The sequence below is a fragment of the Branchiostoma belcheri genome, unplaced genomic scaffold (genome assembly GCF_001625305.1).
Source record: "Branchiostoma belcheri isolate BF01 breed outbred unplaced genomic scaffold, Haploidv18h27 scaffold88, whole genome shotgun sequence".
NCBI classification, from domain to species: Eukaryota; Metazoa; Chordata; class Leptocardii; order Amphioxiformes; family Branchiostomatidae; genus Branchiostoma; species Branchiostoma belcheri.
The window spans coordinates 1,424,519-1,441,975 of NW_017804553.1; the positions used below are offsets into that span (position 1 = coordinate 1,424,519).

The window sequence follows — 17,457 nt, forward strand, 5'->3', positions numbered from 1 at the left end:
CTTTTTTGATATATAGATATCAACCAGTGAAAATCAAAATTAATGAACTATTATAACTTTAGCAATATTTGTTTTATTTTCCAATCTACTTGGGTCTGAATGTTGTGTATATATTCTTAAAATACTTCTTTTTATATGGATTGCATGGATAGATTGTGGTCCCTGAATCTGAATGGTTTGTTCCACTATGCCACTGGGCGTGAACATACCATTCTGCAAAATGGGGGTGACATGGGGATTTTTTAGAAACTATTCATTGATCTAGAAGCAGATTACATGTAATATTGTTACTACCAAAGGATAAAATCTTGTTTATATAGGAATAGACAAATTGTAGAATTCTTGGGTAGTTTTAGGATTTCTATCTTCGAAGGTATAAAGTACTCCTGCCTACACCAGAAGTCGAGTGTCCCGCCAGCTGATTTTCAGGAATGGAAGAGTCCAAATATGACAGGAACTCCTGCCTGTTATAAATTAAGCCCTTACATCTTTTTTGTGCAAAAGGAAACATCTCCATAAACTCTAGCTTATAATCTAATACTTAAAAAGAAAACCAAATGAATGCTTTGAACGTTTTTCTGTCCCCTGATTACGCATTTTACTGCGCTAGTTACCCTGACACCCCTGGGCAGGCGAGTGAATGGTTCCGTCCACCAGCTGATAGACGTTGGCAGGGTGAGTATGTACGGATGTTGACCCGGGCTTGTATGTACACACTACAGTTCGGCGGTAATATTTTATCGCTTTGCCCCGGGAATTCTGACTCCGCCGCCCCGATGCCAGCCGCCGCCGGGCCGCTGCGCCCCTGCCGCCGCCCAGGCCGTAGCCACGACCCGCGGACCTAGCGACCGTGAGTAACGTTATGCCCAATACTCAAATAACATAGCTCCATCAATCCATGTCATTGAACATCATCAAAGTGGTATACAGTGCTAGCATGCTCTCCAATTATTTCCAGCACTGACATCGGCATAAACCTAGGATTTGCATGATATCATGAAAACACAAACCAGTCACTCCACTATAAATTGCATGGCATAATTGCATCAGCTATTCTGACATTCACCTGATATTGAACATATTTCCAAGTCAATGGCACACTGACCCAGAAATACGTGAAAGAAAGCACTGTATACGTAAGATATGTGGTTTCTTGGCTGAATCAATAAAAATATGAATTTACGGCCCGACATGTCATGGGATAAGAAAATGTGCGCATAGATGTCATGCACAAAATAGTATTCCACTGGCCCAAACTACTCAGCTGCATGGAGCCCAAAGTGTGTATACCACTAGTCGGTAATCTCACCTGCGATCAGTTGAGCTTTGATCCTTTGACCCTTCCCTTAGCAAGGTTGTCTTGGCACCTGCAGGGGGAGTGCTGGAGGCACTGGTTACACCTGGCACCTGTCTGCACACCTGTACCTGTCTGCACACCTGTACACACACCTGTCCACCGACAGGTGACTTCAGCTGTCATCACACCAAAACTGGTGGGAACTGTGTATACGTCGGTGTTTAAAGGTTAGACATCCAGGTAATATTATAAAAAAATAAGATACACTAAAAAACAGTTACTCAAGCAACTGGAAATGATTTCGGAAACGGTCAGATGTTTCAGCTAGTATCCACTACCTTTCGTCAGTGACACTGGAGAGTTGTCAGAAAGTCATTGGTTTATATAAAGACAAACTGCCAAAAGTCGTATTTTTGAAATGTGCCCTTTGCCCCAGTTTCTGCCTCTTTGGTATGATAAGGTTTATGTGGGCACCAAGTAGATGTAAGGACGAGCGTTTTACATGATTGTGCATGTGTTTTGTGAGCATTGTTCCAGCATAGCAAAGTTAGGTATATAAAGTTTTATAACAGCTTTTTAATGTAACAAATTCATTTCATACAATGGTATAACCGGTCGCCACCGCATTCCCGGAGAAATTGGTGGTTATAACTTATACTGGCTGAACACTGGCTACCACCCAGGAGAGGCACCACCACTGAGCGTACCACTCGCTCCAGTAACAAACTGAGTCTCACCAAATGTAGTACAGAGCGTTATAAACAGAGTAGCATTTCGTATATGAATTACCTCTTGATGAACAGTCATTGTTTGTTTGTCTTTAGTGATATCCATCATGGATGCAGCATGTCAAAGACTTTGTTATTATATTGATCTGGATATTTGTGTTAATGTTTGTGTAAATGAATATCGTTGTACAGCAGGACGTAATTCAGCCATTGGCTGCAATGTCCTTGTTTTTATGAATAAAATACCATTTGATTGATTTATTGATTGATTGATTGATTGATTGACTGATTGAACAATTCAGATACCAATTTCATCCATTGAATTCCATTCATGTGTTCTTGTTTCCAGGTTTGGACCCTCCTATTCCCATCCTCACAAGACTGATGACATCATGATGCACACGGCACGCTCTGTTTTGCACACGTCCCCCTTCTCCTCCCCACCCCTGGCCCTCCTCCATCTCCTCTCCTCCTGGCTGCTGTTGCCGGGTTACCACAGCTTCGGCGGCCTCATGTGCGGCTTCCGCCTCCTCTCGTCTGAGTTTCCGTGGCAACACTGGTTCATCGCCCGGACAGTGTTTGTCAGCCCAGTCTTTGCTTTCCTCATGATCCTGACCCTCCCCCTCACTGCGCTCGGATGGACTCTCCGCATGCTGACCTCACCCTTCAGGTAGGTTCTGTAAGCATGTAGGCAGAATGTACTGCACCTGGGCGAAACCTGTAATGACTAATGTGTTGTGCATAGCACGTTGGCAGAACGTACTGCACCTGCGCATGCACAGCTCCGTTGTTTTTTTTTTTCATTTTCAATGGATTTTTGGTGAACGTTGCATCAGAATTTTGTCTGTTGCAGATGATATCTTTTCTGACACAACATTTGGAAATGACAGACGGGATGTGAACGTTATATACACAAATACTACCTTCTATGAGACGTTCTTCCGAAGTGCTATGTACAATACATTACGGGTTTCACGCAGGTGCAGTACGTTCTGGTACCGTGAGGGTGTTTGCACTCATGTGACGATGACATAAGTGTTGTCCGCCATGTTGGATGGCTAAACTTGGAAGTTGTCATGTGAATTTGTATACTGTATTCAAGTCAAGTGATTATAACAAGACACACAGGAAAGTTGATAGATTTTCCAACTAGAATTGGGACAATGATGTCAAGTGCATTAGAGTCATTCTACTACAAATAACTATGTTCTTCTTTTGCCCATCATTTGATGTTAAAAACAAAAGATGGAGAATACTAGTATTCACTCTCTATGATGAGTGGAGTCATGATTTCCATTCTGTGTGTGCTATTGATTTCAAGATCACTCATATTTTGTAATGTTCTAAAAAAAACTATCACAATCTTCTCATTTAACTATGTTCTCCCAAACTGCCGAATTTGTGCCGAATACATTTTTTGTTTCCAACAACAGGAACCCATTCGTGTACTGCAGTTCCCCGGATGTTCCCGGCCCTGAGGAGGTGGGTCTCAAACCGAAGTTTTCCATCTGCACCACAAACCTGTGTCTGCTGCCCGACGCCTGCGCCAGGTGAGACAGGTGACCTGCATCGCCATGGTAATGACCTCTCCATCTTCATGGCTGACCTCTGACCCTTCCCTTTATAAGCTTATACATGTACCTTCTCTCCTTGTTGTATCCAGAACCTTCTAACTTTATCCAGAGTTGGCACCATTATGGATAGTCCATGTGTATATGGAATCATGCCTGGGGCAAACTTATGTTCTTGGATACGTGGAGACTATCCAGAACCGTGCCTGATCCTAATCCTAACCCATTCAGCATAGAACTGGATAGGCACATTTCTGGATATGATAGAAACTATCCAGAACCGTGGCTGATCCTAACCCAAACACATTCAGGCATAGAACTATAGCCAGGCACGGTTCTGGATACGATCGATACTCCTGTTACTCAGTGAACTTAGTTCACACAGACTCTTTTGTAGGCTGAATAAATTGTAGAGATCGGCCTGAAAAGACTAAGAGCGAGCTGTCTGCCACCCCTGCAGGTTCAACAACCTTAGCGACGGCTACTGGCGAGCGGGGGAGATCGCCTCCCGAATCGTCTCATCCCAGCAGCGGGGGGGAAACCTTGCATCTCCCCCCGGCCACATCCCCTCCAAGGGGCAGGGCAACATTGTCCCTCCCCCCGCCCAGAACGGCCAGCCAAACGGGCCCCTGCACGGGGAGACTCCCTACAACCTCCGGTCCCGGAAGGGCGGCCGACCCGCACCCCAGAACGCCATCCCACCAACCGTTCCACCTCAGAACACCTTACCGCGGTCCGATCCCGTTGGAGAGGATGAGTTCTCGCACGCGGTGGAGTCGCAGTTCCCGGCGCTGGACTTCCTCTGCTGCCAGGAGGTGTTCGACCAGGAAGCCACGAGGAGGCTGGTCGCCGGGCTACAGCGGCATTTCGGCCACGTCATCTACGAGCCAGGTAAGAGTCGTGCGTATCTTACTTCCTGTCGTGTTGTCAGAACAAAGACAATAAAATGGGTTCAAAGCCTTTTGATCAACTGGCAAACTCAGCAAAACCCACCACAGATGCCACGCAGAGGCTGGTCGTCGGCCTACGTCAGCATTTCGGTCACATCATCTACGAGCCAGGTAAGACTCATGTGTATCTTACTTCCTGTCATCAGCACAAAGACAAAGAAACTTGATTAAAATGCCCAAAGTCCTTTGATCTACTGGCAAACTCAGCAAAACCCACCATAGACGCCATGCAGAGGCTGGTTGCATGCCGACCTATGTCAGCATTTCAGTCACATCATCTATGATCCAGGTAAAACAGTCTCACTGATATCTTTTAATATTGCAAAAAATAGAAAAAAACGATTGACTGATGACTGACCCTGTTTCCCCCAACAGACGACATGACAGACCATTTTCCCACCATTTCTTCCCAGGCAGGGAGCCCAAAATCTAGTCATTTCTAGGTTTCATCAAGATCTACCCACCTACCAAGTTTAATGGCAATCCATCCATAGCTTCTTGAGTTATGCTATTCACAGACAAACAAATGCTTAACTGAAAACATAACCTCCTTATAAAGTTGTTTGACTGATGACAGACCCTGTTTCCCATCACAACTGTCCATTTTTCCCGCCACAGACACCATTACAGACCGTTTCCACCCACAGACACCATAACCGACCATTTTTTTCCGCCATTTCTCCCCACAGGCCGGTGGAGTTGGAGCACGAACATTTGGGCGTTTCACAGCGGACTGCTGTTCGCCAGCCGCTATCCGGTCCTCGCTGCCGAGTTCCGGCCCTTCTCTGCAGCCCGCAAACAGGACAGGTGGGCCGCCAAGGGCGCGCTCATGGTCAAGGTACAGTCGGAACTGTGCTTCTAGGTTATTCCGTAATTCTGATGTTGTTATAGTTATGCCTGCAAAGGCAGCCAAGGGCGCGCTCATGGTCAAGGCACGGAGTTCCACTTGCAAAGACCACCTTGTCACACTACTTACTCTACTGCCCTGTGTATCATGCCCATTGTGTTACACTCCAGGCTCCTAGGACACACCTTCAATTTTACAGATCTGTCGGACAACACCATCACCAATTCAAATGTTTTGTCGTTTACACGACAATTCATTGCCGCAACAAAATGGGCCCGGTTGGATCTAGCCTAGGTGTCATCTTATTTGTGTACCCTCATAGCCAAGGCACATTCTGGTGTTGTTAAAGTTACGCTTGCAAAGACTGGTGACCTGTTAACTTGTGTGTATTATACAATGGGGTAGTCCAGTTATAAATGGGTTCCTAGTTTCAGAACCCCCATCAGTGGTGCAATGAAAGACAACATTGTCTCTCATTGTCTCTACAGGTGTTCCTCGGGAAGACCCAGGATGGGCAGGAGGCTGTAGGTTACATCACCACCACACACATGCAGTCCTACCAAGGTGTGGCTCCGGTCTACAACAATTCTATATCAATTCTGGAATCTTTCACATCTTCCAAATTTTGCCCCAAATCACATAATATACTCTCTGTAACATGGTCTTGTAGTCTCCTCCATCCTGTCATTAATTATCCACATCAAGTTATTTACCTCAGAGCAGCGGATGGACTAAAAACTGATAAACTCTACTTAGCTCTAGCAGGCGTAATCACTGACTTACGCTGACCCTTTGTATTGGCAATCAATGCTACCAGTAGTGTGGTACTCCGGATTCTGCACGTCTGTACTTTGGTGGTAGTACCCAACTCTGACCTGTTCACTCAGTGCCATTTTTGTTTATTTGTTTATTGTATTGAAAACCAAAACCCATCACAGCCTCAGGGCTGAATTGTGAGGTTTGTACAAAGGTTGCGAGCATGTTACGCTTACTAATATATTATTACATTCAGAAATACCTTAAATTGAAATTACCACTTACTACATTTTAAGATCATGATGCTAAAATACGCAATATATTGTACATTTTAAAAACAGTTTTCATTATAATCTTTTACAAAATATTTTGTATTTGGTAAGTCACTACATGTACTACCAGCACATGTATCATGGTACTCTGTATCCTGCATATCTTTACTTTACTGCCGGTTCCCACCTCTGACCCGTTCCCTGCCCACCTCTTCACTTCAGGTCCGTTTGAGATCCTCCCGCGGCAGCTGGACGAGCTGTTGACGTGGACGGAGGATTTCCGGCGCCGGACGCTCGGCAGCGACGACATCCAGGTCTTCGACATCCTGTGCGGGGACTTCAACTTCGATAACATGTCACCAGGTACTGATGTCAAGCCAGATAGATCCTGCCAAAAACATGACTATGACAATACTTGGGGGTTTCCAATGTACCCGAGACAAGGGATGGGAGGGGGGTTAGTCTGTGTTTAGAGTAACTTGTGGCCAGGTACTGGGGAGGAAATGCTTTCTGTATCCGTGACCCCAGTATAGTAGTGGGTAAAAGTTGCCCAAAACTTTGTAAGATCATGACAATCTAGTAGGAAAGATTCAGTTGGCAATTCCTTATCTTATATATTTTCTATTGAGATTGCTGAGCTAATCAGGCTAACAGTTGTACTGTTCCAAATTTCCCAACAAATGTTTGTTTCTCCAGGTGAGAAGACTGCAAGGGAACATCCCCTGATGGAGAAGTATGTGGACGTGTGTAGGGCCGGGCCGGGCAGGGACAAGCCGTGGACAATAGGTACAAACATTTACACACACTGAAGAGGGGTTCACCAGAACTATTCTTTTGTGTGTGTGTGTGAGTGTGTGTGTGTGTGTGTGAGTGTGTGTGTGTATGACTGTGTGTGTGTGTGTGTGTGTGTGTGTGTGTGTGTGTGTGTGTGCATGAGTGTGTGTATGTGTGAAAAAGATATGTTATAAGACAGGACATAAGAACTGGTTATGGTTCGGTCATCAGGGAGAGTGTTGATATGAATCGTGGGTCAAGGTTAAGTAAGGTTAATTTCCGTTCCCTGCCATGTTTCCAGATGCAGAGCTTCGACAGTGCACGTTTTGGGAGTCTTCTATATCTCTACTCTGGAGAGTTGAGGTTAGGGTAAGGGTCAGGATTAAGGTTAGGGTCAGGGTTAAGGTTAGGGTCATGGTTACAGTTAGGGGCAGGGTTCAGGTTTAAGGTAAGGGTTCAAGTTAAGGTCAGGGTTAAGGTTAGGGTCAGGGTTAAGGTTAGCGTCCAGGTTAAGGTTTACCTGTGCTCCTTTCCCTGTCATGTTACAGATACGGAGCTGCGGCAGTGCACGTTCTGGGAGACTTTCATACCCACTCCAGAGGATGAACTGAACTGAACTGAACCAGAGAGTTAAGGTTACTGTTAGGCTTAAGGTTAGGGTCAGGGTCAGGAATAAACCTGTGTTTTAGTTCATCTGTATTTCCCAGGTACTGAGCTGTGGCAGTGCACGTTCTGGGTGATGTCCATCTCCACTCCGAAGGTTAGGGTCAGGAATACGGTTAGGGTTTACCTGCATACCCTGCCATGTCGGGAATAAGGTTCCCTTGTGTTTCCCAGGTACGGAGCTGCGGCAGTGCACGTTCTGGGAGACCTCCATCTTCACTCCAGAGTAATAAGGTTAGGGTTAAGGTTAGAGTTAAGGTTAGGGTTAGGTTTAAGTTCCCCTGTATTTCCCAGGTACAGAGCTGCGGCAGTGCACGTTCTGGGAGACGTCGATCTCCACTCCGGAGAAGCTGCGTGCGACGCTGCGGAGCAGGAGGCTGCAGGCGCGGTACCTGCTGGACGGAGACGTGACCGACGCGAACATGGACATGGTGTGGACCGTACCGGAGGCGCCGGCGGAGGAGGCGGACGTTCCGGACATCGCGGGGCGGCGCCGGATAGACTACGTCATGTACCGGCCTGATGGGGGGCGGGGAGACCTGGTGAGTGAAGGATCATAGCCAGAACAGTGCCTATCTAGTTCTGTGTGCCTGAATGGGTTAGGGTTAGGATTGGGCACGGTTCTGAATGGTCTGATGGGGGGTGGGGAGACCTGGTGAGTGAGGGACTGTTTTATCCAGTTCTCTATGCCTGGATGGGTTAGGGTTAGGATCAGGCACTGTTCTGGATAGTCTCTATTGTATCCAGAACCGTGCCTATCTATAGTTCTGTATGCCTGAATGGTTCTGAGTAATGTACCAGCCTGACAGGTGGCTAGGAGATGTGGTGAGTGAGGGACTCACATGCAAAGTCTGGCTTTGAAACGAGCTGTAACAGGTGGGAAAAGCGACCAGACAGCCATGGTGACTAGCCATTTATGAGTGTGGTCCATTTCCAAATTACCGGGGTATGGCGAATTAAAACGGCAAATTACATATGCTGCAGGCCCCATTAAAAAATTTGATATGTTGGTACAAATACAAGTCATAAATTTTATTCCTGGCCTGAACTACCGATTAGAGTGGCTTCACATGTTGTTGACCACCTTTGTTTGTTTGTTTGTTTGTTTGTTGCATGCAGTGTGTGGAGAGGTACACCCTGGTGACGCAGCTGGCCAGACTGACGGATCACATCCCGGTCTGCCTCACCTTCAACACAGCCGTCAGCTGAAGCACACCTACCGACACTCTCAGGAACTGCAGCTCCTACAGACATTCTCAGGAACTGCAGCAAAGGCTCTGGTTACCAAATCATGGCCCAAACTAGCAAATCAGACTCCATATTCAGGGTCAAATGACAAGATTTTACCTTTATGTGCAATCTACTGCAAATACAACTCTTACGCACATTACAATCTGATAGCCTTGAAATGTAAGCATAAGGCACTGGGTACTGGAGCTTCTTTCAAGTTCAAGTTGACAATCAGATGTTGCTGATATCATACTTTTATGTGCAATCTACTAATAAGTTCCTTCAAGTTAAACACAACAAATGTACATGTATGTTAGAAATCAGGGATTTGATGTGAAACTAGAAACCTTTATGTGCAAGCTACAATCATGTATTACTGTAACAGTTCTTAGTAATATGCACATTACAATCTGATAGGCTTGAAATGTAAGCATAAGGCACTGGGTGCTGGAACTCACATTCTAGTTCAAGATGACAATCAGACGTTGTCACCTTTATGTGCAATCTACTAATAAGTTCCTTCGACTTTAACCCTTGTCCTGATGGTATTTTTTACACAATATTTCTCAATAATTTCATGTCTTAACTAGGTCATAGACCCCCGACTTTTTGGCCCTGCGGTGGCATAGTTACGCATTCGTTGCGTTTCGCTGCGGTGTAATGCGTTGCACGAGAAATCGTACCTATACAGGGTGCTATATAGATGGTACTGTATGTACAAAACAACAATTGTCGAGCTCTGCAGGACAAGGGTTTATCAACTCAGCAAATGTATGTTAGAAATCAGGGGTTTGTGATGTGAAAATGTTGCTGCAGTGATCTGCACAGTCACATTTTGACAATGAAGCTGCATCTAACAATTCAGGTGATGATTATCATATAAGTTCTAAGTTCTGTAGATATAAAGATCAGAGGTCCCAGGTCACGTGAGAATCCTTTTAAACTCACAGGTGACCGATAGAACTTCTCAGGGGCAATACTGGTTTGGGAAAACTAGTACATAGTTTGTGTACATTTCATCCATATCAACATCATTAACATCACCATTAGCATCATCAACATTTTAATTACTGTCGTTAGCATGCGTATGGTTGGCGCATCATTTGGTTTGGGGAAATTGTATATTTCATCTTCATCATAATCATCATCACTGCCATCATCAACATTAACATCATCAACATTAACATCATCAACATTAACATCATCAACATTGTCATTACTGTCTTTGCACGGTTGGCTCATGGTTTAGGGGGAAACTAAGGGAAAACTATTGTGTATGTTTCATCATCACCATCATCAGTTAATCACCACCATCACCATTATCAACATCATCATCCACATCATCACCATCCACATCATCCACATCACCATCATCACCATCTTCATCATCATCCACATCATCACCCTCATCATTCACATCATCACCATCCTCATCATCATCATCATACACGTCATCATCATCATATCAACATCATCATCACTGTCACCAACATTACCATTAGTATCGTCAGCCTGGTCGGCGCATGATATTTGCCGCATGTACTGAGCCGCTATTGTTCTCCATGGTGTGTTTTTGCTAACGTCGGGATGTTGATATACTAGTAGGTTGCTCTGGTCTGGTTATTTTCACACAGAAATACGGCATCTCATCCCCTCCCATGCATCAATGGCGAGATTTGAGAAAATAGAGTACCCATGCAGAGATTGAAATCATTAAACGCACAATGTTGAATTTTAGCAACAAGAATTAAAGTATATAAAAGACTTAAGCAATCTAAAACCGTGTCGGGCAACTTTCCTTCTGCTGTGTTTTCATGTTAATTAGGGGATCTACAAAATGCATGTCGGTAACTTATGGTAGAAAACAACCGCTAACGGACACGTGTTACGTACCGGAAGGTCTAGTTTGTTGGGGGGGGGGGAGTTCCCAGACATTTAGCAGGCGGTAACAAACCTGAACGAGCCAAACTAAAATGCACAACTTTGGTCTTTGTCTCTCGCGGTTTTCTGTGTTCCGCTGTTTGACTTTTTCCTGCGTTTCAGGACAAATAGTGATTTTGAAAGCTCGGAACGGGACGACAAATACCGATAAAGTTATAACACAGAGAAAGGAGTAACTCGAAGGTTGACTCTGACCCCCGCCGGAATCGAACCCGCGCCGCCCGCTCACAACCAGCGCACAAACCATTTTGCCCTCTCCCGGTACATCGAGAGTACGCGCCGATTCGACGTGCTCTCCTAGAGACACTTCAGCATCACACAAGCACGAGTCACCAAGTGTTAACACCTAGAGAGACATACTGACTCTGAACTGAACCAAGCGAAAAACTGAGCACCTAGAGACCACGTCTAGCGATTATAATAGACGTTAAACAAGGACAACAACAACAACATTTTGCCAAAAGATCCATGATCCATTGGGTGGGTGGTTAGTGACGCCTATATGACTCGCTGTTACAAAGTGAAGACTCAGCCCACCGCGCCATATTCGAAGTTTAGCTTTTCGTCAATTCCCCGGTCTCCGCTAACTCAGTGGATAAACAACACCACGAAGGAGACCAATTGCACAGGTAACTGATCCGCCATTCATGGCTGGAGTTGTTAACAACGCGCAACCAACACACCTGAGTTTACGGTTCGATGGACGACAAACATGGAGCAGGTCACCTGAGGTCACGGTTTTCAGTTACACCTGTTTACACCTGTTTTGTCGCCGGTACAAAAGACGTCAATGTTTGTGTTACTCCCAAGGTGGGAGGCTGTCCGCCATGTTGGGCTCTTCGCTTGCTCTGTTTTCTGGTCCAAGTTAGTGGATTCACCAACAGCTGAGGGACCCCAGGAACAGCTGCCTGATCCACTATGGCTGAAGGTAGAGTGCAACATGTTATTAGAGTATACCAAGGACGTTCAACGTCCTTGAGCATACAGTTCTGCCCTCCTGACTTGTGGTTTCACCACCCTGTGTGCAAGACGTTAGACCACTGCTAAACTGTAGTCTATGTTGGGATTTTGACCCTTCTAGTCCAAGTTAGCGGTTTCACTAACACCAGGGATCCCAGGAACAGCTGCCTGATCCACTATGGCTGAAGGTAGGGTGTAAAACGTCAGAGTATTACAGTTCTGTCTTCCTGACCCTCCCCTCCATCCCCGTATGTATGTATGTCGACGTGCCACTTCCGTTTGTCAAACCCCAGGGTAGTAGCAGAGTCTACGACGTCAATTGACTGCGTCCAATTTTGAAGCCAGGAGGCGTAAAATCTCGCACCTCAGTCAGTTTAAATGTTGAACTTCCCGCTTTATGAACAACTCATGAGCATAAATAACTTAAGTACAGCCCCGGGACGCATTGTGAACATGGAACCCAGCGTAGGACTTTCTTTTGAATGTATTGCGTTATATTACGGTGCGTTTTTCATCATTTTTACTTGTAGAGTACACCGGGCCAATTCAGCTCTTGGTTTATTTTCGCGATAGTTTATTTTATGAGTGTGATCAAATAAACTAGATCAACTCAGTTCTCTCTCTCAAGAGTAGAGGTTTGACATGTGACGTCTGATACACCTGCTTAAGTAACAAAACTATGAATATGCCACTTTGTAACGGTTCTAAAAGAATGAGGTATACAGTTTGCCGTCACTTTTGCGAGATGTACCATTGCCTTTTCTGCCTCCCCGGTACAATGGTGCTTAGCAAGGTTAGACTGTGTTGCTGCCGGTGTTTTGGACACACTAAGAGTGCAGGGAGTGTAGCGAAATTCATCCGGACTACGTTTATATATTCAAGCCTTAGCCTCGCTCCATAGTAGTAGGCTTTATTTTTGGTACTATAGAGACCGCAGTTCTTGAAATAAAGACCCATACTGTGGCATCCGAAAACATTGCATGTCAGAAAGTACATAAAATAAAAACGCAGGTCGCAGTTGAGCTTGTATGGAGGCTACTTTAGCTAGTGCAATTCACAAACCCACCGCGAAGGGCGCTGTTAGCTAGTGCAATTCACAAACCCGCCGCGAAGGGCGCTGTTAGCTAGTGCAATTCACAAACCAACCGCAAAGGGCGCTGTTAGCTAGTGCAATTCACAAACCCGCCGCAAAGGGCGCTGTTGAAAAGACAACCTTTTGGACTTACCTATCTTGCCATGCTGCCATGTCTGCGCAAGGCTACCGCCGTCATGAACTAGTACCGGAACTGTTAGATATGGTGATATGCCAGATGCTGTTGGAGCTTTATTTCCATTCGCTTGCTCCGGAGAATTTTTTTTCAATTTGCTCATATAAGCAAATTCATTTATATTTTGGGATTTGGTAATCATTACGTGAAGCTATTTTTTTATCCCAACATGTAATCACCAGACGTGGTGACGGCACTATTTTACGAAGCTATATTTAGTAGTTAATAAATGCTTTAAATGATATAAGAAATTCTAGCTTAACGTCAGTTAAATCCCACATTATGATACAAAGACATACAAACACTATAATTGCAAACGTTAGCTATGTGCATAGACCAGGTACGCTATCCACTGTAAGCTTGCTGAACAGCCATGTCGCCCCCAGCAGGTAGTGAGGAGATGGACCTGGACACGTTCTACAGGGCTGTGCGGAAAGGTGACGTGCAGACTGTGAGGAGGGGGCTGGACGCTGGGGTGGACGTCAGGGTCAAGAGAGACTGGGGAGCATGGGTAAGCAAACTGTTAGTTCATGCAAGGCTTAGTACTTGTAGTCCCACCTTGTTACTGTCGTGTCCTTTTCCACCTCTGAATCTGTGTTGGACATTACAGTACATTTCCTGTTACAGGTCTGTTAGATATCTGTTTCATTTGCCATTTTGCTTAGGTGCGGCACCACTGTTCACTGTATTATTTAAAAAGCAGAACATAATTAATGACCATGCCGATGCAGTAAACGATGCCCTGTGCACTATCACGTGCTCACTGGACCCTCTGGACACAACCAGTCTGCCTTCATATCTCCCGTCAAGACCTGTAGACGAGATACAACCATGGCAAGTGTACGATAGGCTACAACACATTAAAGTAAGAAAGGCTGTGGGACCAGATGGACTCCCCAATAGGATCATCAAGTGCTTTGCCTACGAAATCTCAACCCCATTAACATCCATTCTGAACGCCACACTATCTGAGGGGGTTGTCCCCGAATAGTGGAAGCAGGCAAACATTGTACCTTTACCCATAACGCGCCCGCCGTCCATCAATGACCTAAGGCCAACATCCCTGACACCTACTCTAGCCAAGGTTGCTGAAACCTTCATTTCATCACAACTATATACCGACATCAAACCCATGATTGACCCAAACCAGTTTGGATGTCTTCCCGAACGTTCAACAACACATTGTCTCGTAGACATAGTTAACAAACTGGCCAAGACTGCAGACAAGAGAGGAACAATCACAACATTGGTCACAACTGACTTTAAAGCATTTGACCGGGTCAACCATACTTCAGCCGTCTCAAGCCTACTCCAGTTGGGTCTAAGAAGCTCATTAGCTCGATGGTTATGTTCCTTTCTCACCGCCAGAAAGCAGCGAGTGTCATACAAGGGAACTTACTCGGACTGGAGGGAGACCAGCTGCGGGCTACCACAAGGAACCGTCCTTGGACCCCTGATTTTCCTCGCCTTAATAAACAGCGCATGTGAGCACGCCTCAGCTAAGCGATGGAAATTCGTTGATGACCTTAACTTAGCTGAGAGCAGGATGATCGGGGACGCGTCTACTATACAAACTGACCTTGACCACCTCGACGAATGGGCAACATCAAGAAACATGCAGTTACACCCAAAAAAGTGCAAAGTCATGCACGTGTGCTTCCTAAAAACACCGCCAACGCTACCAACACTTTCCATCGCCGGCGAACCGTTAGCTGAGGTAAAGACAGTGAAACTGCTTTGTCTATACCTCCAGGCCGATCTTGGTTGGACTGCACATGTGGACCATATTGTCAAACAAGGCAACAGAAAACTATTTATGCTAAAACAACTCAAACGATTCTGTCTATCTCGCGATGATCTACTTACTTGTTACAAAACTTTTGTGCGCCCAAGGTGTGAGTATGGAGCGCCCGCCTGGCATGCAGGACTGACCATCAAACAGCGACGCAGAATCGAGTTCATACAGAAACGGGCGTGTCGAATAACCCTGGGCCCAGCCTATACATCGTATCGTGAGGCTTGCATGACTCTGGACATACCTACACTTGATCAGCGACGAGACAATCTCACTCTAGACTTCGCTAAGAAACTTGTTAGTTCCAAAGAATTCCGCAGTTGGCTACCACACACACGTGGGGACACTACTGGAAGAACCACACGCTCCAGCAATCTATTTATTTATTTCCGTCATTTTTATACAGGGTAACCCAATTCAGTGATGGCACTGCTTTTCAACGGGGCCCTGTATTACACAGCACAGTACAACAATCACATACAAATAATAACATTAGCATACAAAAATTATACAATAAATAATTATAATGGCAATGATAATAACGAAAACAATAAATAAATTATAATGGCAATGATAATAACGAAAACACAGTAATTAACCAATAACAGTAATAAATAGTAATAATAACAAAAAATACATCATTGTCCAGTCCAGTCATTGTCATTGTCCAGTCCTATATGTTGGCATGGAGGGGTCAGAGGTCAGGCCAATTCTTACATTTCATTTTAAAAGTGGACATGGACGGACAGGTCTTAATAGCAGTTGGCAGCCTGTTCCAGAGGGCAGGGCCTCTGTAGGAGAATTTGCGCTTTCCACATTCAAGGCGAACAAGCGGCAGTTTCAAAGATAGGTTCTGGCTGTGTCTGGTGGGGTATCTGTGGGATTCAAAAGCCATCTGGAAGTTATCTATGTAGTCTGGGAGTTCATTGTTGACTGCCTTGTACATTGATTGTAGCAGGTGCAAGTTTCTCCGTGATGATAAAGTTTTCCAACCTAGGGTAGATAACTCACCATCGCCAACATGATGTGTATAGCGTAAACGAAGGATAAGTCTCACTGCCCGGTTCTGGTACTTTTGCAGTTTGTCAGACAAGCATTTTCCACAGTTTCCCCATATCACATCGCAGTAGTCTATTTTAGGTAGGACTATACAGTTAAACAACATTATGAGAGTGTGTTGGGGCAGACATGGGATGAGGCGTCGTATGACTCCCAGTCTGGAAGAGACCGCATTACACAACTTGTCAATGTGAACTTGCCATGTTAAGCTGGAGTCAAGCCAAACGCCAAGGTACTTATAACTGGAAACAACTTCCAAAATGGTGCCAGAAAGGATAACTGACAATTGTTCTGTAACTGACTGCAGCCTACGTGTGGTCCCAAAGAGCATAGCTTTGCATTTATTAACATTGAGAGTCAGTTCATTTGTTTCCAACCATGTCTCGATATTACGAAGATCCGCATTGAGAGCATTGTTTACATCTGTGACTGTCTTGGACGCATAGAAGAGAGCAGTATCATCTGCATACAGTACAACATGTCCATTTGATATATAGTCAGGTAAGTCATTAAGGTACATGATGAACAAAAGTGGCCCGAGAACCGAGCCCTGGGGTACTCCCACAGTAACTTCCAGGAAGTCACTCTGGACTCCATTTATGACAGTAGTCTGGTATCTGTCTTTGAGGTAAGAACAGAACCATGTCAATTCCTTGTCTTGTATCCCAAACATTCTAAGCTTAGCCAGGAGGATCTTATGGCTTACCGTATCAAAAGCTTTCTTGAGATCAAGAAAGATTGCTCCGGTAATAAGACCCTTCTCCATATTGTCTATCTACTTGACTGTCCCAAGGCTAGAACCGAACGCTATAAGAACAGCAGTATCCCATATATGATATCTCTTTTAAATAATCATCTATAAGTACATGAATTGTTATCTGTATGTAATGTCTGTTATGTGAACGTCAAAGTAATGTTGTCCCTCCTGTAGCAATTTTATAAATCAATCAGTGTTTTAGATCTTAATGTGTAACCAAGTTTTAATGTAAATAATTGTAAATAACTATGAGGATTTTTTACTGTATACTAATGAATTTTAAAATGAATTAATTGTACTGTACAACAGGATGTAATTCAGCCTGTGGCTGCAAATTCCTCGTTTTACCAATAAACCACTTGATTGATTGATTGATTGATTGATTGATTTATTGATTGATTGATTGATTGAACCATTGCTTAAATGACCGGAAACTGTTGCAAACCATTTTTGACAACCAAACGTAAGGTGCAACAATTGTTCTGTTGAAGCGGTATATAATTATTAACAGGTGGACAGAAGTAACAACAATAGAGAACATCCTTCATATTTTTTTTCGGTAAAGAAGCTGTTAGCTTAGTAAACCTTC

The 17,457-nt window shown here is 44.7% G+C and overlaps 1 protein-coding gene across 1 annotated transcript; it reads left to right on the forward strand.

The window, feature by feature from the left end:
- The first annotated feature begins 724 nt into the window (after nt 1-724).
- Nucleotides 725-9,429, forward strand: LOC109487443 (sphingomyelin phosphodiesterase 5-like). Its single transcript, XM_019791438.1, has 11 exons — nt 725-850; nt 1,351-1,537; nt 2,375-2,695; nt 3,459-3,575; nt 4,057-4,487; nt 5,236-5,384; nt 5,882-5,957; nt 6,644-6,784; nt 7,118-7,207; nt 8,153-8,400; nt 8,978-9,429. Exons 3-11 carry the CDS (start codon nt 2,418-2,420, stop codon nt 9,065-9,067), a joined length of 1,620 nt encoding a protein of 539 aa, XP_019646997.1. The 5' UTR covers nt 725-850; nt 1,351-1,537; nt 2,375-2,417; the 3' UTR covers nt 9,068-9,429.
- The last annotated feature ends 8,028 nt before the right edge of the window (nt 9,430-17,457 follow it).

Excerpts from the sequence above, each read along its gene's own strand:
- LOC109487443 (XM_019791438.1), top strand. The coding sequence starts at position 2,418 with ATGATGCACACGGCACGCTCTGTTTTGCACACGTCCCCCTTCTCCTCC. Across the intron at positions 2,696-3,458 it reads ATGCTGACCTCACCCTTCAG|GAACCCATTCGTGTACTGCA; the intron begins GTAGGTTCTGTA and ends TTCCAACAACAG. Across the intron at positions 5,958-6,643 it reads ACACATGCAGTCCTACCAAG|GTCCGTTTGAGATCCTCCCG; the intron begins GTGTGGCTCCGG and ends TCTTCACTTCAG.